This window comes from Pogoniulus pusillus, chromosome 4 (genome assembly GCF_015220805.1).
Source record: "Pogoniulus pusillus isolate bPogPus1 chromosome 4, bPogPus1.pri, whole genome shotgun sequence".
Taxonomy (NCBI): Eukaryota; Metazoa; Chordata; class Aves; order Piciformes; family Lybiidae; genus Pogoniulus; species Pogoniulus pusillus.
The window spans coordinates 46,454,701-46,479,465 of NC_087267.1; the positions used below are offsets into that span (position 1 = coordinate 46,454,701).

The window sequence follows — 24,765 nt, forward strand, 5'->3', positions numbered from 1 at the left end:
GTGGGCACAGGGCAAGGGAGGGGATTCTGCCCCTTGGCTCTGCTCTCCTCACACCCCACCTGCAGTCCTGGGGGCAGTTCTGGAGCCCCCAGCACAAGCAGGACATGGAAGTGTTGGAGCCAGTCCAGAGGAGGGCACAAAGATGCTCAGAGGGCTGCAGCAGCTCTGCTCTGAGGACAGGCTGAGAGAGTTGGGGCTGTGCAGCCTGGAGAAGAGAAGGCTTGGAGGAGACCTTAGAGTGGCCTTGCAGTATCTGAAGGGGGCTACAGGCAGGCTGGGGAGGGACTAGTGACAAGGTCTTGTAGTGACAGGAGGAGGAGGAATGGGTTTAAAGTGGCAGAGGGGAGATTGAAACTGGATGCTAGGGAAGGGTTCTTTGCAGTGAGGGTGCTGAGACACTGGCACAGGTTGAGGGTGGTGAGACACTGGCACAGGTTTCCCAGGGAGGTTGTGGAGCACAGAATCACCCAATGTGATCAAAGATCACATTGGGTGATTCTGTGCTCCACAACCTCCCTGAAGATGCTCAAGTCCAGGTTGGATGAGGCCTTGAGCTACCTGTTCTAGTGGGAGATGTCCCTGCCTATTGGCTGAGGGTTGGGATTGGCTGAGTTTTGAGGTCCCTTCCAACCTCAACCATTCCATGATTCCCTCACTGAAGCTGCAGGCTGAAGTATGCTAGGGCTAGCAGAGAGCAGAAGCAGCTGCACTTTCCCCAGGAGAGCTTTGAAGGTACTCTCATTTTGTGAAGCAGTGGAAGAGCTCTGGCACCTTTCCTGGGCTAAAATAGTCCCTAACGACTCAGTTTAAGGGCAGAAGTCTGCTGTGAGGTGTGAACTGCTCTCTAAGATCCACTCACACTCAGTGCAGATGTAGGGCTCCATTCAGTTGCTCCCTTGAGGTGTTTGAGGTGTCCTATTCCACACTCCATTTGCTTCTACAGCTGTCCAAAACTCCTCTCATCTCCTCTTCCTCATCTGTAGGTGTCTCCTGCAGCCATGCAGCTCTTCACTGTGGTAACTGCCAGGGAGGTGGTGGAGTCACCATCCCTGGAGGTGTTAAAGACAAGCCTGGCTGGGGCACTTAGTGCCATGGTCTGGTTGATTGGGCAGGGCTGGGTGCTAGGTTGGACTGGCTGAGCTTGGAGCTCTCTTCCAACCTGCTTGACTCTATGATTCTATGAACTCCTCTCTGCTTTCCTTGCAGGGGGACCCAGGAGAACCAGGCTGGCCAGGCTCTGCTGTGAGTTGGAGTATGTTACTCTGCCTTTCAAAGCATTACTATCAGCCCTGCCCCAGGGATCACTGCTGGGCCCAGTCCTCTCTAATATCTTCATTGCTGATCTGGATGAGGGGATAGAGTCCAGCAGCAGTAAGTCTGCAGATGACACCAAGCTGGGAGCAGGTATGGATCTGTGAGAGGGTAGGAGAGCCCTGCAGAGGGACCTGGGCAGACTGGAGACAGGGGAACAGCCCAGCACCATGAGTTTGAACAAGGCCAAGGGCAGGGTTCTGCACTTTGGCCACAACAACCCCAAGCAGCACTGCAGGCTGGGGCCAGAGTAGCTGAGAGCAGCCAGACAGAGAGGGCCCTGGGGGTGCTGGCAGAGAGGAGCTGAAGCTGAGGCAGCAGTGCCCAGGTGGGCAGCAGAGCCAATGGCATCCTGGGCTGGCTCAGGAGCAGTGTGGGCAGCAGGACAAGGGAGGTTCTTGTGCCCCTGTGCTCAGCACTGCTCAGGCCACCCCTGCAGTGCTGTGTCCAGCTCTGGGCTCCTCCATTGCAGAGAGCTGCTGAGGTGCTGGAAGGTGTTTGGAGCAGGGCATCAAGGCTGGGGAGGGGCCTGGAGCAGAGCCCTGTGAGGAGAGGCTGAGGGAGCTGGGGGTGTGCAGCCTGCAGCAGAGGAGGCTCAGGGCAGAGCTCATTGCTGCCTGCAGCTGCCTGCAGGGAGGCTGTAGCCAGATGGGGTTGGGCTCTGCTGCCAGGCAAGCAGCAGCAGAAGAAGGGGCCTCCAAGATTGTCCAACATGGAAATAATCCCCTTTGAGTTATTTTGCTCTGGGAAAAGAAGGAATGAGAAGGGAGGGAACACCAAAAGGTACTGGGGCTTTTTTTTTCTCAGTTCATGGTACTGTGAACATGGAAATCTGAACCTTAATTGTTTTATAGTCACATGTAACATTGATTTCTGTGTTCTTCAACCTATTCCCCACTTACACTTCTGTGTGTGTAAGTGGAGGACTCTCAGCAACGCTTTGGTGCTGTGGAGGCTGCACAACCCTTTCAGAGCTGCCCACTGGTTCGTGCTCGTGGCTTGGTAGATAATTACAAGCCCATTATCCAGACTGCTGATTGCTGACTGAGAAGGTGATCCTCATGCAATTAATTATTGCAACCTCTGCCTGGCTGTAAATCAACCTCCTGAGTGCTTGGTCAACGTGCTGTAAGACTTCATCACCTGGGAGTCATAGAATCAGTCCAGGTTGGAAGGGACCACAAGCATCATCTAGCCTGGAGGCTCAGGGCAGAGCTCATTGCTGTCTACAACAACCTGCAGGGAGGCTGTAGCCAGGTGGGGTTGGGCTCTGCTGCCAGGCAAGCAGCAACAGAACAAGGGGACACAGTCTGAAGCTGTGCCAGGGGAGGTCTAGGCTGGATGTTAGGAGGAAGTTGTTGTCAGAGAGAGTGATTGGCACTGGAATGGGCTGCCCAGGGAGGTGGTGGAGTGGCTGTGGCTGGAGGTGTTGCAGCCAAGCCTGGCTGGGGCACTTAGTGCCTTGGTCAGGTTGACTGGCCAGGGCTGGGTGCTAGGTTGGACTGGCTGAGCTTGGAGCTCTCTTCCAACCTGCTTGATTCTATGATTCTAGTTCCAACCCTCCTGCCCTGCCCAGGGACACCCTACCCTAGAGCAGGCTGCACACAGCCTCAGCCAGCCTGGCCTCAAACACCTCCAGCCATGGGGCCTCAACCACCTCCCTGGGCAACCCATTCCAGCCTCTCACCACTCTCATGCTCAACAACTTCCTCCTCACCTCCACCCTGGAGATATTCAAGGCCAGCTTGGATGAAGCCTTGAGCGACCTGTTCTAATGGAAGGTGTCCCTGCCTATGGCAGGGGCTTGGGACTGGCTGACCCTTGAGGTCCCTTCCAACCTAAACCATTCTCAGATTCCATGACTTGATGCTCTCAAAGACCTTTCTTAACCTAAATGAATCTATGAGTCCATGTTGCTGCTGAGTGCAAATGAAGCACTGTGGCCTCCACCATCCTGACCAGCCATGTCATGGTTGAGTCATGTCCTATTTTTTCACTAGCACCCACAAGCATCAGCAACTAAGCCAATTAGCCCCCAGAAATTGGTATCTTGTCACCCAATCTTTGAGGAGAGCTAAGTCATCTTTCTTTTGGACATCCATCAGGGTTCTGCTGGTTCGAGTTAATGTTATCTGAGCTGTGCTTGGAGCTAGAGTGAGATAACAGAACTTGATTTGGGTCCATTCATTGGATTTCTAATATTGCAAAAGTCAGCTGAGAGCTGGGACCTCGTTGGGAGGGCTGTGATGTACCACAGCCTGGGTGAAATTGGTCTGACCTCAGGTTAGATGTTTGCCATGTTCCCTGTCACATCAGAGCAAGCCGTGCTCAGGCTTGGTTTATTGGCAGCTGTAGGGTACCGGTAGATCACCATTCACATCATCTCTTTCAGCCATAAGAGGATGCAACATCCTGATGTGCCTTTTCTTCACACACCCAGACCTTGCTTTATCTCCTAAATGCTTCACAGATACTTTGGTACTCTGTAGAAGTAGAATTGGTTGTCTCATGTATCATCCCTGAGCCTTCTTGAGGACAGACGCTGCTTGGTTGAGTCTACCTGTACCACATCTGTCCCATGCAGACTCCCAAATGTAACCTTCTCATTCCCCTGCTCCATTCTACCTGTACCAAATCTGTCCCATGCAGACTCCCAAAGGTAACCTTCTCATTCCCCTGCTCCATTCTACCTGTACCCAATCTGTCCCATGCAGACTCCCAAAGGTAACCTTCTCATTCCCCTGCTCCATTCTACCTGTACCCAATCTGTGCTATGCAGACTCCCAAAGGTAACCTTCTCATTCCCCTGCTCCATTTTACCTGTACCCAATCTGTGCTATGCAGACTCCCAAAGGTAACCTTCTCATTCCCCTGCTCCATTCTACCTGTACCCAATCTGTGCTATGCAGACTCCCAAATGTAACCTTCTCATTCCCCTGCTCCATTCTACCTGTACCCAATCTGTGCTATGCAGACTCCCAAAGGTAACCTTCTCATTCCCCTGCTCCATTCTACCTGTACCCAATCTGTCCCATGCAGACTCCCAAAGGTAACCTTCTCATTCCCCTGCTCCATTCTACCTGTACCCAATCTGTCCCATGCAGACTCCCAAAGGTAACCTTCTCATTCCCCTGCTCCAGTCTACCTGTACCCAATCTGTGCTATGCAGACTCCTAAAGGTAACCTTCTCATTCCCCTGCTCCATTCTATCTGTGCTATGTGAGAGGCTGGAATGGGTTGCCCAGGGAGGTGGTTGAGGCCCCATGGCTGGAGGTGTTTGAGGCCAGGCTGGCTGAGGCTGTGTGCAGCCTGCTCTAGGGTAGGGTGTCCCTGGGCATGGCAGGGGGTTGGAACTGGCTGCTCCTTGTGCTCCCTTCCAACCCTGACTGATTCTATGATTCTTTTCTTGGTTGTACATCCTTCATCTGCCAGAGGCAGTGATGGAGCAGAGCAACCAGCATGAGAATGAGGGGAATGAAGGCAGAAACCCAGGATTTTTAGTGCACACTGATCACTGAGAGTGTGGGTGAAGAATCAGGTCCTCAGAGTAGGTATGAGGATGGTTATAGGCAGGAGTTTGGCTTTACCATAGATAAAAAACCTGTATGAGGTCTTGATATAGAGGAGCTGTGGGTAGACAACCCTAAAGAGCTATCAGTGAGCCCTGCCTCCCTCCATTGGCTGCATGGGGACTTAGGTGAACCCATAAGTATCACACTTCTCCTGCCTGCTGAGGTGTGAGCCCAAGGAGAGGGAGGATGGGGTCTGGATTCTGCTCAGAGCTTGACAAGCCACTCAAAGTAGAAGTAGTCACCTCCTAAGAAGTTCTTGCCCTGAGAGGGTGTCTTGATGTGTCCTGAGCACTTCTGATGAGTCAAAGGGAAGTTAGTCAGCCAGATCTTGTGGCAGTGGGTGGAAATATCTGCTTAGGGTAGCTTGGGGTCTTAGCAGTAAGGTATCAGGCTGACCCATCTCTGAGACTGAGTGCCCATCATGACTGAGAGAACCAGGGGCAGCTCTTAACACCTAGAAAGGATTTTTGGGGAAGGATGTTCAGGACTGCAGGAAATAATTCTGGCCAGGACAGTCTAGGCAAAAGGCACAGCAGGGAAGGAGTAGAAACAAAGAAGAAACTCTGAGGTTGAGACTTCCAGCTGCTTCAGATGCATCATCCCATGAAATATTGAAGGCTGAGGCTCAGCAGGTGGGAAACCTTTTAGCAGCCTACACCATGGTTTGGAAATGCATTAGCGTGGGGTCCAGAGAACAAGTCTTGTGAGGAGCAGCTGAGGAACTGGGGCTGTTGAGCCTGGAGAAAAGAAGGCTCAGGGGAGACCTTTTTGCTTTCTAAAGCTACCTGAGAAGGAGATGGGAGTGAGGTGGGAGTTGGTCTCTTCCCTCTCGTAACAGGCAACAGGACAAGTGGAAACATCTTCAAGCTGTAGCAGGGAAAGTTTGACTTGAACAGTTATCATAGACACAACCAGGCTGGAAGAGAGCTCCAGGCTCATCCAGTCCAACCTAGCACCCAGCCCAGGCCAATCAACCAGACCATGGCACTAAGTGCCTCATCCAGGCTTGGCTGCAACACCTCCAGCCACAGAGACTCCACCACCTCCCTGGGCAGCCCATTCCAATGCCAATCACTCTCTCTGCCAACAACTTCCTAACAACATCCAGCCTAGACCTGCCCTGCCACAGCTTGAGGCTGTGTCTCCTTGTTCTGTTGCTGCTTGCCTGGCAGCAGAGCCCAACCCCACCTGGCTACAGCCTCCCTGCAGGCAGCTGCAGGCAGCAATGAGCTCTGCCCTGAGCCTCCTCTGCTGCAGGCTGCACCCCCCCAGCTCCCTCAGCCTCTCCTCACAGGGCTCTGCTCCAGGCCCCTCCCCAGCTTTGCTACCTTTCCCTGGACCCCTTCCAGCACCTCAACATCTCTCTGCAATGGAGGAGCCCAGAACTGGACACAGTTCCAATCATTCCATGCTTCTGTGATCTTCAGGCTGTAGCAAGGCAAGTTTAAGTTGAGCAGTAGAATCATGCCATCATCTTCAGGCTGTAGCAAGGCAAGTTTAGGTTGAACAGTAGAATCATGCCATCATCTTCAGGCTGTAGCAAGGCAAGTTTAGGTTGAACAGTAGAATCATGCCATCATCTTCAGGCTGTAGCAAGGCAAGTTTAGGTTGAACAGTAGAATCATGCCATCATCTTCAGGCTGTAGCAAGGCAAGTTTAGGTTGAACAGTAGAATCATGCCATCATCTTCAGGCTGTAGCAAGGCAAGTTTAGGTTGAACAGTAGAATCATGCCATCATCTTCAGGCTGTAGCAAGGCAAGTTTAGGTTGAACAGTAGAATCATGCCATCATCATCAGGCTGTAGCAAGGCAAGTTTAGGTTGAACAGTAGAATCACTCCATCATCTTCAGGCTGTAGCAAGGCAAGTTTAGGTTGAACAGTAGGATCATGCCATGATCTTCAGGCTGTAGCAAGGCAAGTTTAGCTTGAACAGTAGAATCATGCCATGATCTTCAGGCTGTAGCAAGGCAAGTTTAGGTTGAACAGTAGAATCACTCCATCATCTTCAGGCTGTAGCAAGGCAAGTTTAGGTTGAACAGTAGGATCATGCCATCATCTTCAGGCTGTAGCAAGGCAAGTTTAGGTTGAACAGTAGGGAAATCATCTTCCATAATAAGGGTTGTCAAGCCCTGGAACAAGCTGCCCAGGGCTGAGATTTAACAGCCCTATAGAGGTGGTTTAATAGTGACTTGTCAATGCTGGCTTAATGGTTGGTCTTGGTGATCTTAAAGGTCTCTTCCAGCCTAAATGATGATGTGATTCTGTGATGCAAACAGATTGGTCCTCTCAGGGCAGGCCCTTGGGCCAAAGCCTCTCCTGATGGGTTTCTTACTTCCCCAGGGTGACCCAGCTAATCTTCCAGCTCATTCATCTGAGTGGAAATGATGAGGCTGGAGACAAGGCAGGCTCCTCCCTGGCTCCAGCCCAAATCTCCACAGGAATTTGTGTCTGGGAGCAGAGATCCTTGGCTCCTCAAAGACGTCTTTGCGTCACTCAGGACTTATGACTAAGCCTTGGCACTGCAGAGCCTTCGTGGTACCTGCTGTCTGTGCAGCTAAATGAAGCCTGTTCCAGCCACACTTTAATAACAGAACCAAAGGGCAAGAGCCATTTCCAGTACTGCACCAGTAATTACCTTTAAGCTTCCATTTCACTACCTTTTATTGCCCAGCCTTTGTTTGCCTGGCAGAGCACACAAGGTAGCTCTGGGGGAGCACATTTCCATTCAGCTGCTCTCCCTCACCTTCTGCTCAAAGGTGTTCCTCACCCTCTCTTTGTTGTGCTGAGGGTGGTTTTGTTAGTGAGGCTGTAGTCAGGTGGGGTTGGGCTCTGCTGCCAGGCAAGCAGCAGCAGAACAAGGGGACACAGCCTCAAGCTGTGCCAGGGGAGGTCTAGGCTGGATGTTAGGAGGAAGTTGTTGGCAGAGAGAGTGATTGGCATTGGAATGGGCTGCCCAGGGAGGTGGTGAAGAAGAGGAGGCTCAGGGCTGACCTCATTGCTGTCTGCAGCTGCCTGCAGGGAGGCTGTAGCCAGGTGGGGTTGGGCTCTGCTGCCAGGCAAGCAGCAACAGAACAAGGGGACACAGTCTCAAGTTGTGGCAGCAGAGGTCTAGGCTGGATGTTAGGAGGAAGTTGTTGTCAGAGAGAGTGATTGGCATTGGAATGGGCTGCCCAGGGAGGTGGTGGAGTGGCTGTGCCTGGAGGTGTTGAAGCCAAGCCTGGCTGAGGCACTTAGTGCCATGGTCTGGTTGATTGGCCAGGGCTGGGTGCTAGGTTGGGCTGGCTGAGCTTGGAGCTCTCTTCCAATCTGCTTGATTCTATGACCTTGAAAGTTCCCTTCCAATCCAAACTGTTCTGTGATTCTAGGACCTGGAGGTCTCTAACCAGCATCATGTTCCCTCAGGATCAGGCAGTGCTCAGGAATAAGCTTTTTTATCCCAACCCCTTCAACACAGGTCTGTAAATCCCTGCCTGGGTGGGTCTGTACCTGGTTCCAAGCCATCTCAACACAACTGTGCACTTGGCTCCTGGCCTTCTGAGGTTTAACCACCACCCCAAGAGGTTTATTGCTCCCCAAGGAGGCAATCTGCCCTAGCAAACAGCAAACTGCAGTGAGTGTGGAGTTTTATGGTCCATTTACCCCCTGGGATGGAGCTTTCTATTGCTTGTGTCACCAGTTGCTAGTGAATAAAGAGCTCTTGTCAGATGTTTGTGCCTGTGGCACAGGCAGTGCTGGAGGAATGTGAACTTCACGTGGTGCAGACATGACCTGCAGAGCTGTATAGCAGCACTTGGTTGGCTCTCAAAGACTCTTCTTACTCTGAGATGTAAACCATGCTGAGGGAAGAGTTTGAAGCAGCAGTATGTTCCCCTGAGGAGGAGCTGATTTTTATCTCTAGGGTGCTAGCTTGTCACCATGACAAACAAATCTCTGCTCTTGTGACACCTCCAACCTGCAGTACTGTGTCCAGCTCTGGAGCCCCCAGCTTGAGAATCAGAGAATCAAGCAGGTTGGAAGAGAGCTCCAAGCTCAGCCAGTCCAACCTAGCACCCAGCCCTGGCCAATCAACCAGACCATGGCACTAAGTGCCTCAGCCAGGCTTGGCTTCAACACCTCCAGCCACAGAGACTCCACCACAGCCACTCCCTGGGCAGCCCATTCCAATGCCAATCACTCTCTCTGACAACAACTTCCTCCTAACATCCAGCCTAGACCTCCCCTGGCACAGCTCCAGACTGTGTCCCCTTCTTCTGTTGCTGCTTGCCTGGCAGCAGAGCCCAACCCCACCTGGCTACAGCCTCCCTGCAGGCAGCTGCAGGCAGCAATGAGCTCTGCCCTGAGCCTCCTCTGCTGCAGGCTGCACCCCCCCAGCTCCCTCAGCCTCTCCTCACAGGGCTCTGCTCCAGGCCCCTCCCCAGCCTTGTTGCCCTGCTCCAAACACCTTCCAGCACCTCAACATCTCTCTGCAATGGAGGAGCCCAGAACTGGACACAGCACTCCAGGGGTGGCCTGAGCAGTGCTGAGCACAGGGGCACAAGAACCTCCCTTGTCCTGCTGCCCACACTGCTCCTGAGCCAGCCCAGGATGCCATTGGCTCTGCTGCCCACCTGGGCACTGCTGCCTCAGCTTCAGCTCCTCTCTGCCAGCACCCCCAGGGCCCTCTCTGCCTGGCTGCTCTAAAAGCCATGTGGATGTGCTGCTGAGGGTCACTGTGTGCTGGTGACCTGGCAGTGCTGGGTTAACAGTTGGACTTGATGATCTTATAGATCCCTTCCAACCCAAAAGATTCTATGATCCTGCTCTTGTTCACCTCCCAGTGCTGCTTTCCAGCACTTTGCCTGGGTCTGAAGCTGCAGACCTACTGCTCAGGGGTTCACACATCTCTTAGGTCACTCAGTGTGGTGCTGCTTAAAAATGCTTTTGCTCCTACTTTCAGCCACATCCATCACCACCTACAGTGCCTTGGCCCAAGACAAAGGTGTCACATGGCTCTTTTTTTCTGGGTGCTACATCCCAGCCTCAGGACTTGATGGTACTCCTGGGACAGCTTCTAACTGTTTCCATCCTGCTGTCTCTCCTCAGCCTTCTTGCCTCTGAGACCTGACAAAGTCATTAATTTTTTCTCCTCTTTCTGGCAGGGTGCAGCAGGTCTCAATGGGAGAGATGGAAGCAAGGGAGCCAAAGGTGACAGAGGTCTTCAAGGACAGAAGGGGAAGCAGGTGAGCAGCAGGAAAGGATGAGGCTCATTTGGGAGGTAGGAACTCAGTGCCATTCTTCCCCTCAAATTCATTTCTCCTCTGACACCTACTTGCCTCATTACTGGGGTCAGGTTCTTGCTCAGGGTGAGTCTTTCCAAAAGAGAACTGAAAACCTCCTAAGAAGCCTCAGGTGGACATTCTGGCTTCATAGTTAGAAGGAAGCAATCTCTGGATGACAGCAGAGAATCTGTCCAGTTCTCTAGCTGTGGAGTCGCTGTCACTGGAGGTGTTCAAGACAAGCCTGGATGGGGCACTTAGTGCCATGGTCTAGTTGGCTGGATAGGGCTGGGTGCTAGGCTGAGAGCAGCCAAGCAGAGAGGGCCCTGGGGGTGCTGGGAGAGAGGAGCTGAAGCTGAGGCAGCAGTGCCCAGATGGGCAGCAGAGCCAATGGCATCCTGGGCTGGCTCAGGAGCAGTGTGGGCAGCAGGACAAGGGAGGTTCTTGTGCCCCTGTGCTCAGCACTGCTCAGGCCACCCCTGCAGTGCTGTGTCCAGTTCTGGGCTCCCCAGTTCAAGAGAGATGTTGAGGTGCTGGAAGGTGTTTGGAGCAGGGCAGCAAGGCTGGGGAGGGGCCTGGAGCAGAGCCTTGTGAGGAGAGGCTGAGGGAGCTGGGGGGGTGCAGCCTGCAGCAGAGGAGGCTCAGGGCAGAGCTCATTGCTGCCTGCAGCTGCCTGCAGGGAGGCTGTAGCCAGCTGGGGTTGGGCTCTGCTGCCAGGCAAGCAGCAAGAGAAGAAGGGGATAGAGTCTGAAGCTGTGGCAGGGCAGGTCTAGGCTGGATGTTAGGGGGGAGTTGTTGTCAGAGAGAGTGATTGGCATTGGAATGGGCTGCCCAGGGAGGTGGTGGAGTTGTCATCTCTGGGAGAGTTGAAGCCAAGCCTGGCTGGGGCACTTAGTGCCATGGTCTGGTTGACTGGCTAGGGCTGGGTGCTAGGTTGGACTGGCTGAGCTTGGAGCTCTCTTCCAACCTGCTTGATTCTGCATTTCTTCACCTGATTGCCTTTTTTTCTTTCATAGGGAGGAAAAGGTGACCCTGGGACCAGTGGTGATACTGGGCAGAAAGGAGCAAAGGTAAGGGATGGGAGAGATGCCTTCTCCATCACTGCAGACACTCAAAAGCTGTCTGAACACTGCCATGGTCGACTGCCTTTAGATGGTCCTGCTTGTGCAGTGGACTTGGGCAAGATGTCATAGAATCACAGAATCAAGCAGGTTGGAAGAGAGCTCCAAGCTCAGCCAGCCCAACCTAGCACCCAGCCCTGGCCAATCACCCAGACCATGGCACTAAGTGCCCCAGCCAGGCTTGGCTTCAACACTCCCAGAGATGACAACTCCACCACCTCCCTGGGCAGCCCATTCCAATGCCAATCACTCTCTCAGCCAACAACTTCCTCCTAACATCCAGCCTAGACCTCTCCTGGCACAGCTTCAGGCTCTGTCCCCTTGACCTCCAGAATACCTCTCCAAGCTCAACTACTCCATGATTCCTGAAGTAGAAATACAGAGCTGTGCAATGGATTGGGTTGGAAGGGACTTTGCAAGGTCATGTAGTACAAGCTGGATGTCATCAGGGATATTCACAGCTAGGGCAGATTGCTCAGAGCCCCAGGAAGCCTGGCCTTGAATGTTTCCAGGGATGGGACAGCTGCCACCTCTCTGGGCAACCTGCAGCAGGGCCTCACCACCCTCAGCATAAGAAATGTCTTCCTTCCTCCCACTCTCAATCTTCCTCTCTTAGTTCAAAGCTATCACCACTTCCACGTCACAACAGGTCCTGATAGAAGGTCTGTCCCCAGCATCTCCCTGAAGCACTGAGAGGCCACCAAAAGGTCTCCCTGAAGCCTTCTCTAGGCTGGACAACCCAAACTCTCTCTGTCTGGCCTCACAGCGGAGGGCTTCCAGCCCTGCCAGCATTGCTGTGACCTTCTCTGACCCCACTCCAACAGCTCCCAGGCTCTCCTGTGCTGAGGACTCCAGAGCTGGCCCCAGCACTGCAGGGGGGGTCTCAGCAGAGCACAGCAGAGGGGCAGAACCCCCTCTCTCCACCTGCTGCCCATGCTGGTGGGGATCAGCCCAGGACAGAGTTGGCTCTGGGCTGTGAGTGCTTGGTGCCAGCTCGTGTCCAGCTTTTCACTCACCAGCAGCCCCAAGTCCTTGTTCAGAGAGCTGCTCTGCAGCCCCCAAGCCTTTCATGGCAGCACAAGCTGAGAAGAAAGTTCAGGCTCCATGAAGCCAATCAGGGAGGACAGCACAACCAAGGGGAAAACTTTGCAGGGCTACTTTGGAGTCAACCCTGCAGACATGCAGGGTCCCTTTCTCCTGCCCTTTCCTTGATTTAACATCATCTCTCATCTGCCTCATCCTCAGGGCTTCCGAGGGCTTCCAGGGCTCGTTGGCACATCTGGAGCCAAAGGGAGCAAGGTGAGCTGGGACCAGTTTTCCATCCTACTGTCTGCCCCATTTCCAGCACTGCTTCCCTGTCACCCCTGGGTATCATCAGCAATGCAGAAGTCAGGCTCAGTCTGGCAGGAGAGCTTCCCATTTCCAGCACTGCTTCCCTCTCACCCCTGGGCAGCATCAGCAGTGCAGAAGTCAGCCTCACTCTGGCAGGAGAGCTTCCCATTTCCAGCACTGCTTCCCTCTCACCCCTGGGTATCATCAGCAATGCAGAAGTCAGGCTCAGTCTGGCAGGAGAACTTCCCATTTCCAGCACTGCTTCCCTCTCACCCCTGGGCAGCTTCAGCAGTGCAGAATTCAGCCTCACTCTAGCAGTAGAGCTTCCCATTTCCAGCACTGCTTCCCTCTCACCCCTGGGCAGCAGCAGCAGTGCAGAATTCAGCCTCCCTCTGGCAGGAGATGTCACTCTTGGCAGTGTGGGGTACAGGCTGCAGCAGAGGGTGGCATGGCCAAACAGAGTGGTAGCCATGGACAAGATGCCTTAGGTTGAAGACTAGGGAAAAAAATGTCACCCAGAATGCTGTGAAGCCCTGGAACAGGCTGTCCAGGGCAGTGGTGGAGTCATCACCTAATGATTTGGTTTGGAAAGGACCTGCAGAAGTCAACTAACCCAATCCCCACACAGTGAGCAGGGACATCCTCCACTAGATCAGGTTGATCAGATCCCTGGAGGGATGTCCAAGCCAGGTGGATGTGGTGCTGAGAGCCATGGCAGTGCTGAGTTAACAGTTGGGACTCATAGAATCAAGCAGGTTGGAAGAGAGCTCCAGGCTCAGCCAGCCCAACCTAGCACCCAGCCCTGGCCAATCAACCAGACCATGGCACTAAGTGCCCCAGCCAGGCTTGGCTTCAACACCTCCAGCCACAGAGACTCCACCACCTCCCTGGGCAGCCCATTCCAGTGTCCAATGACTCTCTCAGTGAAGTCATATTGATGGATAGAGATCTTAAAGGTCATCAAGTCCTGCCAAGCACTGCCAGGCTGCCCCTGCACCATATCACTCGGCACCAAACCTACATGTCCCTTAAATCCCTCCAGGGATAGGGACTTCATAGAACCAACCAGGTTGGAAGAGAGCTCCAAGCTCAGCCAGCCCAACCTAGCACCCAGCCCTGGCCAATCAACCAGACCATGGCACTCAGTGCCTCAGCCAGGCTTGGCTTCAACACCTCCAGGGATGGCAACTCCACCACCTCCCTGGGCAGCCCATTCCAATGCCAATCACTCTCTCTGCCAACAACTTCCTCCTAACATCCAGCCTAGCCATGAACTCCAAGGTCTCTTTCAAGCAAACCAATTCTGACATTCTAACTTTCAGACAATCTGGGGTGAAGGAAAAAAACCTCCAACCAGACCCAGCCCAAATCCCTTCCTGGGCTGTGTCTTAGCAACTGTCTGGACTCATTTCAACAGCTCCTGCTGGGCACATGGCTGACACTGTCAGCACCATTAGACCTTGCTCTGTACACAGAGATAATGCCTCTTAATGGTGCTTTTATGAAGGCTTTCAAGAAGCTTGATAAGAAGTAAAGGAGCTGTTGATAGCTGAACCAGTGGGAGGGGTGGTTATTATTATTGTTATTAATATTGTCCTCTGGGTAAATGAAGCACTGCTCAGTCCATTTGCTTTCATGTAGGTGGGCTTTGTACTTGGAAACTCTAACACTTATGCTGGTCTGAAGTTAAGGCTTTGCATCTGCTTGGACTTTCTGTTACCAGGAGAGTCATTCTGTTGCCCACTCGAGCAGCACTTACTTCTTAGAGTCATAGAATCAACCAGGTTGGAAGAGACCTCCAAGCTCCTCCAGTCCAACCTAGCACCCAGCCCTGGCCAATCACCCAGACCATGGCACTAAGTGCCTCAGCCAGGCTTGGCTGCAACACCTCCAGGGATGGCAACTCCACCACCTCCCTGGGCAGCCCATTCCAATGCCAATCACTCTCTCTGAGAGGAACTCCCTCCTAACATCCAGCTTAGACCTCTCCTGGCACAACTTGTAGTTTTGGACCCAATGTTTCATAGAATCAGGAAGGTTGGAAGAGAGCTCCAAGCTCAGCCAGTCCAACCTAGCACCCAGCCCTGCCCAATCAACCAGACCATGGCACTAAGTGCCCCAGCCAGGCTTGGCTTCAACACCTCCAGGCACAGAGACTCCACCACCTCCCTGGGCAGCCCATTCCAATGCCAATCACTCTCTCTGCCAACAACTTCCTCCTAACATCCAGCCCAGGCCTCCCCTGGCACTTGTCCTTTTGGACCCAATCTTTTAGGGGTGGTTTATGCTTTCAGCCCATCCACTGTCTGTTTTTGTCCACAGGGAGAAACTGGCAGTCCTGGACAACCAGGGATCCCAGGATCAGATGGACCAGAGGGACCGAAGGTGAGGAACTGAATTACACAATCACAGGATTGTTTTAGTTGGAAAACATCATCAAGTTCAACCATCAACCATGTCCATTAAACCATGTCCTGATGTGCCATGTGCACACTTTCCTTGAACAGTTTCAGGGATGGTGACTCCACCACCTGCCTGGGCAGCCTGTTCAATACCTGACCACTTTCACTGAAGAAACTTTTCCTAATATCCAACCTAAACCTCTCCTGGCAAGATTTGAGGCCATTTCCTTTCATCTGTCATCTGATCATAAGTAACTTTGCAGATGACACCAAGCTAGGAGCAGCTGTGGAGCTGTTGGAGGGTAGCAGAGCCCTGCAGAGGGACCTGGCCAGGCTGCATGGGTGGGCAGAGGCCAAGGGGATGAGACTGAACAAGGCCAAGGGCAGGGTTCTGCACTTTGGCCACAACAACCCCAAGCAGCACTACAGGCTGGGGCCAGAGTGGCTGAGAGCAGGCAGGCAGAGAGGGCCCTGGGGGTGCTGGGAGAGAGGAGCTGAAGCTGAGGCAGCAGTGCCCAGGTGGGCAGCAGAGCCAATGGCATCCTGGGCTGGCTGAGGAGCAGTGTGGGCAGCAGGACAAGGGAGGTTCTTGTGCCCCTGTGCTCAGCACTGCTCAGGCCACCCCTGGAGTGCTGTGTCCAGTTCTGGGCTCCTCCATTGCAGAGAGATGTTGAGGTGCTGGAAGGTGTTTGGAGCAGGGCAGCAAGGCTGGGGAGGGGCCTGGAGCAGAGCCCTGTGAGGAGAGGCTGAGGGAGCTGGGGGTGTGCAGCCTGCAGCAGAGGAGGCTCAGGGCAGAGCTCATTGCTGCCTGCAGCTGCCTGCAGGGAGGCTGTAGCCAGGTGGGGTTGGGCTCTGCTGCCAGGCAAGCAGCAGCAGAACAAGGGGACACAGTCTCAAGCTGTGCCAGGGCAGGTCTAGGCTGGATGTTGTTAGGAAGTTGTTGTCAGAGAGAGTGATTGGCATTGGAATGGGCTGCCCAGGGAGGTGGTGGAGTCACTGTGGCTGGAGGTGTTGCAGCCAAGCCTGGCTGAGGCACTTAGTGCCATGGTCTGGTTGATTGGGCAGGGCTGGGTGCTAGGTTGGGCTGGCTGAGCTTGGAGCTCCCTTCCAACCTGCCTGACTCTGTGATTCTATGAAACATGGTGGAATCCCCATCCCTGGATATATCCAAGGCCAAACTCAATGGGCCCCTGAGCAGCCTGATGTAGTTAACCATGTCCCTGTCCCTGCTCTCTGCCGGTGGAGGCTGGGCCAGATAACCTTTGAGGCTCTCTTCCAACCCAGTGCGCTCTGAGACTGTGTGATCCTCAGTCTGTTTCAGCACAGATGTAGGTGGAGATGTTTGGGCACTGGTGTGGGGATCCCTTTGCTCGATTCAGCTGCTAAGTTCCCACTGGCTGTGATTTTTGTCTTGGCTTCTTCCAGGGCGAGCAGGGAGCCTCAGGGACCGACGGTGCCTGGGGGATGCCTGGGGAGAAAGGAGCAAAGGTTAGTACTGGTCAGGCTGCATCAAGCTGCCATTTCTGAAAGAGCAAATCCCACATCCATCAGGCTGTTAACAACATTATACATCTTCTGCATCACAGGTACCCTTTGCAGTGGGCAAATGTCAACTGGCTGCAGCACTGAGCCGGACGCTGCAGTTGGAAAGGGCAGGGGAGGGAGGTTGCCTTATGAGTTACCCTCTGCTGATGTATGAAACCCCAAGAGTGGGCTCACTTAGAGGGGGGAAAAGCCATCCAAACCCTTGACATGGGTTTAACTGTCAGAGCTGAGTTCACACCATCAAGGTAAAGGGTGCCTGGGATCATAGAATCAAGCAGGTTGGAAGAGACCTCCAAGCTCAGCCAGTCCAACCTAGCACCCAGCCCAGGCCAATCACAACCAGACCATGGCACTAAGTGCCTCAGCCAGGCTTGGCTTCAACACCTCCAGCCACAGAGACTCCACCACCTCCCTGGGCAGCCCATTCCAATGCCAATCACTCTCTCTGACAACAACTTCCTAACAACATCCAGCCTAGACCTGCCCTGGCACAGCTTGAGACTGTGTCCCCTTGTTCTGTTGCTGCTTGCCTGGCAGAAGAGGCCACACCCACCAGGCTACAACCTCCCTTCAGGTCGTTGTAGCCAGCAGTGAGGTCACCCCTGAGCCTCCTCTTCTCCAGGCTGTGGAGCAGACAAAGTGGGGTAATGCCATTATCTCCTGGGCATGTTGGACATGGGAGTGGGAAAGGTCCCCAGAGTGACCTGCTCCTGGGTTCTGCTTTCAGCTCCCTGTGATCCCCAGCTTGGGTTGCCCAGGGAGGTGTTGAAGCCAAGCCTGGCTGAGGCACTTAGTGCCATGGTCTGGTTGACTGGCCAGGGCTGGGTGCTAGGTTGGGCTGGCTGAGCTTGGAGGTCTCTTCCAACCTGGTTGATTCTATGACTCTCTGTTTCACTAAGTCTTTGAGCTGTGAATGATTGGAGGGTGGGAGATTGTTTCTGAGGAGATATCACTCCCTTTCTCTTCTGTTCTGCTCTTCACAAGCATCTGCTTTCAGCCACTGCTGAAGGCTGGCCACTGGGTTGACTCTCTGAGTCTTCCCTTCCACTGTGTTTGATGGGAGACTTTTGTGTTCACAGCTTGAGGAGAAAGCTCTGTGGTGCAGATGAGTAAAAAAGGTATAGGCTACCTCTTGGTGACCTCCTTTCTTCTCCTCAGAAGTTGCTTCCAGGGTTAGAGACTAAAGAACTAATGGACATTAAAAATTATTGGGCATCATACCAGAGAGGAGTTGTGCAGAGGACACAGTACTGCCTTGTGACAAGGACAAGTGGAGAACAAAGACATCCTCCTGATGTTCTGTTAGTAGCAGGGGAGCAGACAAAGTGGGGTGCAAATGGCCTCCCCTTGCTGTCAGTGCCATGAAAGTGTCTGGCTAATGTTTGACTGCCTCAAACTGTGCAGGCTTGACCTGTTCTCTTGGTGATTCCCAGGGGGCCAAGGGAGTTCCTGGCTTGGGAGGCTTCAAAGGACAAATGGGGTGGCCTGGGAAGACTGGAGCTGCTGGACCAGATGGACCTCCAGGGCCACAAGGTGAACCAGGGCCACAGGTGAGCAGCAAGAGGTCTGTAGCATGCCCTGGACCCTGGTGAGATTGGCATTTTACATCCTCATGTGATACAGCACCCTGGATGTGTGCCACGTGTCTGGGTGACAGACAGAGTCCTGCAGCTGGGAAGAGGCTGCTCAGCAAGTTGCTGATGACCCCACACTGGGAGGCTTGGCTGATCCAGCTGCAGGCTGTGCTGCTATCCAGGAGACCTGGGCAGGCAGAGCTGGGCACAGAGGAACCAAATGAGGTTCAGCAAGGACAAGTGCAGAGTCCTGCACCTGGGGAGCAACAATAAACTGCAGTACAGGCTGGGAGGTGACTGCTGGAGAGCAGCCTGGAGGACCAACCAGAGCCTGGGCTGCAGCAGGAGAAGTGTGGCCAGGGAGGTGATTCTCCCCCTCTGCTGTGCTCTGCTGAGACCCCAGCTGGAGTCCTGCATCCAGCTCTGGAGCCCCTGGGACAAGAGAGCTGTGGAGATGCTGGAGAGTGTCCAGAGCAGGGCCAGGAGGATGCTGAGAGGCTGCAGCAGCTCTGCTGTGAGCACAGACTGAAAGAGTTGGGGCTGTGCAGGCTGCAGCAGAGGAGGCTCCCAGGTGACCTTCTTGTGGCCTTCCAGGATCTGAAGGGGGCTACAAAAAAGCTGGGGAGGGACTTTTGAGGCTGTGAGGGAGTGGCAGGAGTGGGGGGAATGGAGCAAAGGTGGAGGTGGGGAGAGTGAGGCTGGAGGTGAGGAGGAAGTTGTTGAGCAGGAGAGTGGTGAGAGGCTGGAATGGGTTGCCCAGGGAGGTGGTTGAGGCCCCATGGCTGGAGGTGTTTGAGGCCAGGCTGGCTGAGGCTGTGTGCAGCCTGCTCTAGGGTAGGGTGTCCCTGGGCATGGCAGGGGGGTTGGCACTGGCTGCTCCTTGTGCTCCCTTCCAGCCCTGCCTGGTTCTCTGGTTCTACACTCTGAAGTCAGCAGTGCCAATAGGGTGCACACCTCCCCCCTCCCCTTGGTGCTCACCGTCTGCAGGAGCAAGGTGCCAAGGTGTCAGCAAGAGCCGGTGGCTTTCAGCTCCCGTTCGTGGGCCACCCTTAATCAGTGTTTTTGCGTGCAGGACATGCTGGGCACCTTTTGAAATGTAACAAAAGGAGTCGGAAATGAGAGCTGCTAATAGTGCTGCTGAGGAGGAACATGCTGCCCCCGGGCTCTGTGCCAATGAAGAGTGTCTCCCTGCTGCCAGCACGCAGGGTGCAAGGGATGATGCTGAAGATGAATGCTAATCGCCTGCCCTCAGGCAGCATCCTTTAAAGGAGGAAGGACTTCTGGAGGCAGAGAGGGCTGGAAATGAAAATGCTTTTCTCAGTTGCTGTTGGTGGGATTGGTGGAGTCACCATCCCTGGAGGTGTTGAAGCCAAGCCTGGCTGAGGCATTTAGTGCCATGGTCTGGTTGACTGGATAGGGCTGGGTGCTAGGTTGGGCTGGCTGAGCTTGGAGCTCTCTTCCAACCTGGTTCATTCTATGATCATGACATAGAGGATCTGAAATTGCCAGTTGGCTGGGCATCAGGCTGGGGCAGCTGAATGAGCTGGGGAGAGCTGAGAACAGAAGGGAAGCTGCAGCTGGGGAGCTACCTGGCTGGGGCAGAATCACAGGATCACAAAGCAGTCTGGGCTCAAAGGCACCTTTTGGGGTCATCTGGTCCAACCCCACTGCAGTCAGTAGAGACACTTACAAGTAGAGCAGGTTGCTCAGTGCCCTCAGACAGCCTGACCTCAAATGTTTCCAGCCATGGGTCAGCTACCACTTCTCTGAGTGACCTGAGACTGGGTCTTGCCAGCCCCCAGTGTAAAAGTTTCTTGCTTCTCTCTAGTCTAAATTTCCCTCTTTTCACTTCAAACCATCAACCTTTGGCCTGCCACAGCAGCCTGATAAAAGTTCTGTCCCCAGCTTTCTAACTTGCCCCTTTCAGTTCTGAATGGCCACCAAAAGGGCTCTTTGGAGCCTTTTCCTCTCCAGGCTGAACAAGCCCAACTCTCTCAGCCTGGCCTCACAGCAGAGGGCTTCCAGCCCTGCCAGCATTGCTGTGCCCTCCTCTGGACTGGCTCCAACAGTTCCATGTGCTGGGGGCTCCAGAACTGCCCCCAGGACTGCAGGTGGGGTGTGAGGAGAGCAGAGCCAAGGGGCAGATTCCCCTCCCTTGCCCTGTGCCCACACTGCTCTTGCTGCACCCAGCACAGGGTTGTGTCTGGGCTGCACTCACACTGCAGGCTCCTGTGGAGCTCTGCATCAGCCCAGACCCCCAGGGCCTGTTCCTGAGGGCTGCTCTCAGCCATTCCCCACCCAGCCTGGAGCTGTGCTTGGGATTGCATCGAACCAGGTGCAGCACCTTACACTTGGCCTTGTTGAATGCCATGAGGTTGGCCTGGGCACAGCTCTGCAGCCTGTCCAGGTCCCTCTGGATGGCATCTTTGCCCTCTAGCAAGTCAACTGTGCTATACAGCTTGGTGCTGGCATTGGAATGGGCTGCCCAGGGAGGTGGTGGAGTTGCTGTGGCTGGAGGTGTTGAAGCCAAGCCTGGCTGAGGCACTTAGTGCCATGGTCTGGGTGATTGACCAGGGCTGGGTGCTAGGTTGGGCTGGCTGAGCTTGGAGGTCTCTTCCAACCTGCTTGATTCTATGGTTCTTCAGCAGGGAAATCTCAGCCAGTGATGTGGGGTATCTCTGGGAGGGTACCTGGGCACTCCAGCTGAGCTCTCCTCTTCCTCTCTAGGGTCCACGAGGCAAAAGAGGGAGAGCTCAGATCTGTCTCAGAGGTCCCCCGGGTATGGATGGGCAAAAAGGAGAACTGGTGAGTATGGAGATGTGCCAGTGAGGTTCCTCAGCAGCCTGCTGCAGTGCAGAGCTCTGCTCTGGCTGTTTTAGGATGCCTTTCTCCAAAGTTTGCCACAACAAAAGCACAAAGAACATTTGACTCCCCAGCCCCCAGGGACTGGACACAGGCAATGCTGCCCTCCTTTCTTCTTCAAACTATGTCCAGCAAGGACAACTTTGAGTTGTCTTTGTGAGTCCTGGGAGCTGCCAGTTGGTTTCTGTAAAGCTTCTGGAGGACAACATCCCACTTTGGGGCAGCACATCCTCAACTCTGCCTGCCATGGCAGACCAAGAGTAAATAGGTAGTAAATCTCAAGCTTCCAACCTGCAACCTGTGTTCTTCAGTCATCCTCTACATGCTGCAGGCCTTGCCAAGGTTGGCACCTTGGCTTTTTGCACCATGAGCTGGCAGCTCCTGGCTTGGGCAGATTCACTCTGACATGGGTCAAGAACTGGCTGGAGGGCTGGGCCCAGAGAGAGGTGGTGAAAGGTGCCACATCCAGCTGGCAGCTGGCACTGGTGGTGTGCCCCAGGGATCAGTGCTGGGCTCAGTCCTGCTCAATATCTTTACTGATGATCTGGACCAGGGGATTGAGTCCAGCATCAGTAACTTTGCAGATGACAGCAAGCTAGGAGCAGCTGTGGGTCTGTTTAGAAGAGCCCTGCAGAGGAACCTGGCCAGGCTGGATGGGTGGGCAGATGCCAATGGGATGAGATTGAACAAGGCCAAGGGCAGGGTTCTGCACTTTGGCCACAACAACCCCAAGCAGCACTGCAGGCTGGGGCTAGAGTGGCTGAGAGCAGCCAGGCAGAGAGGGCCCTGGGGGTGCTGGCAGAGAGCAGCTGAAGCTGAGGCAGCAGTGCCCAGGTGGGCAGCAGAGCCAGTGGCATCCTGGGCTGGCTGAGGAGCAGTGTGGGCAGCAGGACAAGGGAGGTTCTTGTGCCCCTGTGCTCAGCACTGCTCAGGCCACCCCTGGAGTGCTGTGTCCAGTTCTGGGCTCCTCCATTGCAGAGAGCTGTTGAGGTGCTGGAAGGTGTTTGGAGCAGGGCAGCAAGGCTGGGGAGGGGCCTGGAGCAGAGCCCTGTGAGGAGAGGCTGAGGGAGCTGGGGGGGGTGCAGCCTGCAGCAGAGGAGGCTCAGGGCAGAGCTCATTGCTGCCTGCAGGGAGGCTGTAGCCAGGTGGGGTTGGGCTCTGCTGCCAGGCAAGCAGCAACAGAAGAAGGGGACACAGTCTCAAGCTGTGGCAGGGGAGGTTTAGGCTGGATGTTAGGAGGAAGTTGTTGTCAGAGAGAGTGATTGGCATTGGAATGGGCTGCCCAGGGAGGTGGTGGAGTGGCTGTGCCTGGAGGTGTTGAAGCCAAGCCTGGCTGAGGCACTTAGTGCCATGGTCTGGTTGGTTGGCCAGGGCTGGGTGCTAGGTTGGACTGGCTGAGCTTGGAGCTCTCTTCCAGCCTGGGTGATTCTATGATCTCACAGAATGGGGAGGTTTGGAAGGGACCTCTGAAGACCATCTAGCACAACCCCCTGCTAAAGCAGGGGCACCCACAGCAGTGTCCAGGTGGAATGTCTCCAGAGCAGGAGAGTCCACAACCTTTCCAGGCAGCCTGCTCCAGGGCTCCATCTCTCTCACAGCAAAGTTCTTCCTCCTGTTCAGGTGGAACCTCCTAGGTCCCGTTTTGTGCCCACTGTCCCCTGTCCTGTCACTGGGCACCACTGGCAAGAGTCTGGCTCCATCCTCTTGCCTCTCACCCTTCAGATATTGATCAGCCTTGAGAGGATCTCAGGCTGCTCTTCTCCAGGCTCAAAAGCCCCAAGTCTGTCAGCCTTACCTCCTCACAGAGATGCTCCAGGCCCCTTAGCATCTCTGTAGCCCTTCAGTGGACACTCTCCAGCAGCTCCCAGGCTCTCCTGAACTGATGAACCCAAAACTGGACCAAATTCTGGAGCTGTGACCTTGGAAGGTAGGGAAGGGAGAGCCTCTCCTGACCCTGCTGCCCACACTCTTCTTCATGCACCCCAGGAAACTCTTTCCTTCTTGGTCACAAAAGCCAACAGACACTTTTATTCTTGCTTCCCTGCACATGGGTGAGTTTGTTCAGGTCTGCTCCATGAGCTGCTCACAGATACCCCTAAAACCTGCAGGAAAACACATCAGCCTTTTCTCCATCTCCCTCCTTTGCATCTCCTTTCCTCTCTCAGATGCACTTACATTTATTTTTTGAAGCATTTAATGGTCAATCCACTGAGCTTTTGTAATGACTTAAGTGTTTTTAACAGGGTGAAAATGGTCCAGCTGGCCAGAAAGGAGAAAAAGGAGATCCTGGTCTTTCTGTGAGTACTTCAGTGCAAGATCACATCCTATTACCCAGGCCTGAATAGAGAAAATAGGACAAACTGCCCCTAAGAGGCATAGGGGAGGAGGGAAGTGCTGAGAAACAGATTCATTCAGAGAGGGTTTGGGAAATGAGTGCCTTGGCTATTACCTAGAGACATCAGACCTGCCCAGCCTGGTGGGGTGGGAGCAGTGCTGGGCTCTACTGCATCAGCCGGAGCCCAAGGCACGTTTCTCCTTCTCTCATCCTCCCCACGATGCTTCAGACTGGGATGGGATCAGTGCCACTGCTCCAGGGTTGATCAAACACAACAAAGAGTAGGAGACAGAAATCATAGAATCAAGCAGGTTGGAAGAGAGCTCCAAGCTCAGCCAGCCCAACCTAGCACCCAGCCCTGGCCAATCACCCAGACCATGGCACTAAGTGCCTCAGCCAGGCATTGCTTCAACACCTCCAGGGATGGAGAGGAGATCTCATCTATGTGCACCACTATCTGAGAGGTGGGTGTGAAGTAGCTGGGGCCAATCTCTTTGCTGTTCAGCAGCAACAAGACAAGGAGCAACAGCTACAAACTGAAACACAGAAGGTTTCAGCTCAACATGAGCAGAAACTTCATTCCAGTGTAGGTGACAGAGCCCTAGAGCAGGCTGCCCAGAGAGGTTGTGGAGTCTTCTCCTCTGGAGACTTCCAAAACCTGCCTGGATGCGTTTCTGTGCCAACGACCCTAGGGGGATCCTGCTTTGACAGAGAATCTGGACTGGATGATCTCAGGAGGTCCTTTCCAACCTCTATAGCTCTGTGATTTCCTCTTGCCCTAGCAATAGCTACTTAAGAATCATAGAATCAAGCAGGTTGGAAGAGAGCTCCAAGCTCAGCCAGTCCAACCTAGCACCCAGCCCTGGCCAATCAACCAGCCCATGGTGCTAAGTGCCTCATCCAGGCTTGGCTTCAACACCTCCAGGGACGGTGCCTCCACCACCTCCCTGGGCAGGTGCCAACCACCCCCCAGTCTCACCACAACCATACCCAAGCTGAGATGGTCTCAGCAGGGCTGGGATGGGGCAGAGAGTGGAGCCAGAGGATGCTGGGCTAGAAAACCATCACTAACCTCTGCTTTCCCCGCGCCGGCACAGGAGGAAGAGGTGAAGGAGGTGGTCAGGAGTGAAATGAGAGGCAGCTGTGGTAAGTCAGCCAGCTCACTGTGCTTGGGGGCACCTCTCTGACACCTGCCAGCAGCTAAATTGGAGCGATTTGAGGCCCAGCACACGCTGGCTTGGCAGAGCAAATATCACCCCATTAGCGGCAAGTGGAGCGGCGTCACCTCACCGTGCTCACAGCCGAGCACAGGCTCTGGGCCACCAGGTCCCTGCTGTAGTCCTGACCTCCTGCTCAAGCTCTTAATTTCTTCCCTTTCAACCCTTTCTCTTCCCAATTCTTTCCTCAGGGGGTTGGTCAGCAAAGCTTTCCTGCCCTGGTCGTCTCCATTTGCCT

The 24,765-nt window shown here is 54.2% G+C and overlaps 1 protein-coding gene across 1 annotated transcript in view; it reads left to right on the plus strand.

Annotated features, from left to right (window-relative positions):
- The window catches only part of LOC135174979 (collagen alpha-1(VII) chain-like), a 139,461-nt gene that overhangs the window by 105,363 nt on the left and 9,333 nt on the right, over positions 1-24,765 (plus strand). The window contains exons 60-69 of the mRNA XM_064142749.1: positions 1,207-1,242; positions 10,023-10,103; positions 11,156-11,209; positions 12,506-12,559; positions 14,915-14,977; positions 16,420-16,482; positions 17,973-18,089; positions 20,841-20,918; positions 23,219-23,272; positions 24,408-24,456. Of these exons, the coding sequence (XP_063998819.1) occupies positions 1,207-1,242; positions 10,023-10,103; positions 11,156-11,209; positions 12,506-12,559; positions 14,915-14,977; positions 16,420-16,482; positions 17,973-18,089; positions 20,841-20,918; positions 23,219-23,272; positions 24,408-24,456 (649 nt within the window). The remainder of the gene's footprint in view (positions 1-1,206; positions 1,243-10,022; positions 10,104-11,155; positions 11,210-12,505; positions 12,560-14,914; positions 14,978-16,419; positions 16,483-17,972; positions 18,090-20,840; positions 20,919-23,218; positions 23,273-24,407; positions 24,457-24,765) is intronic.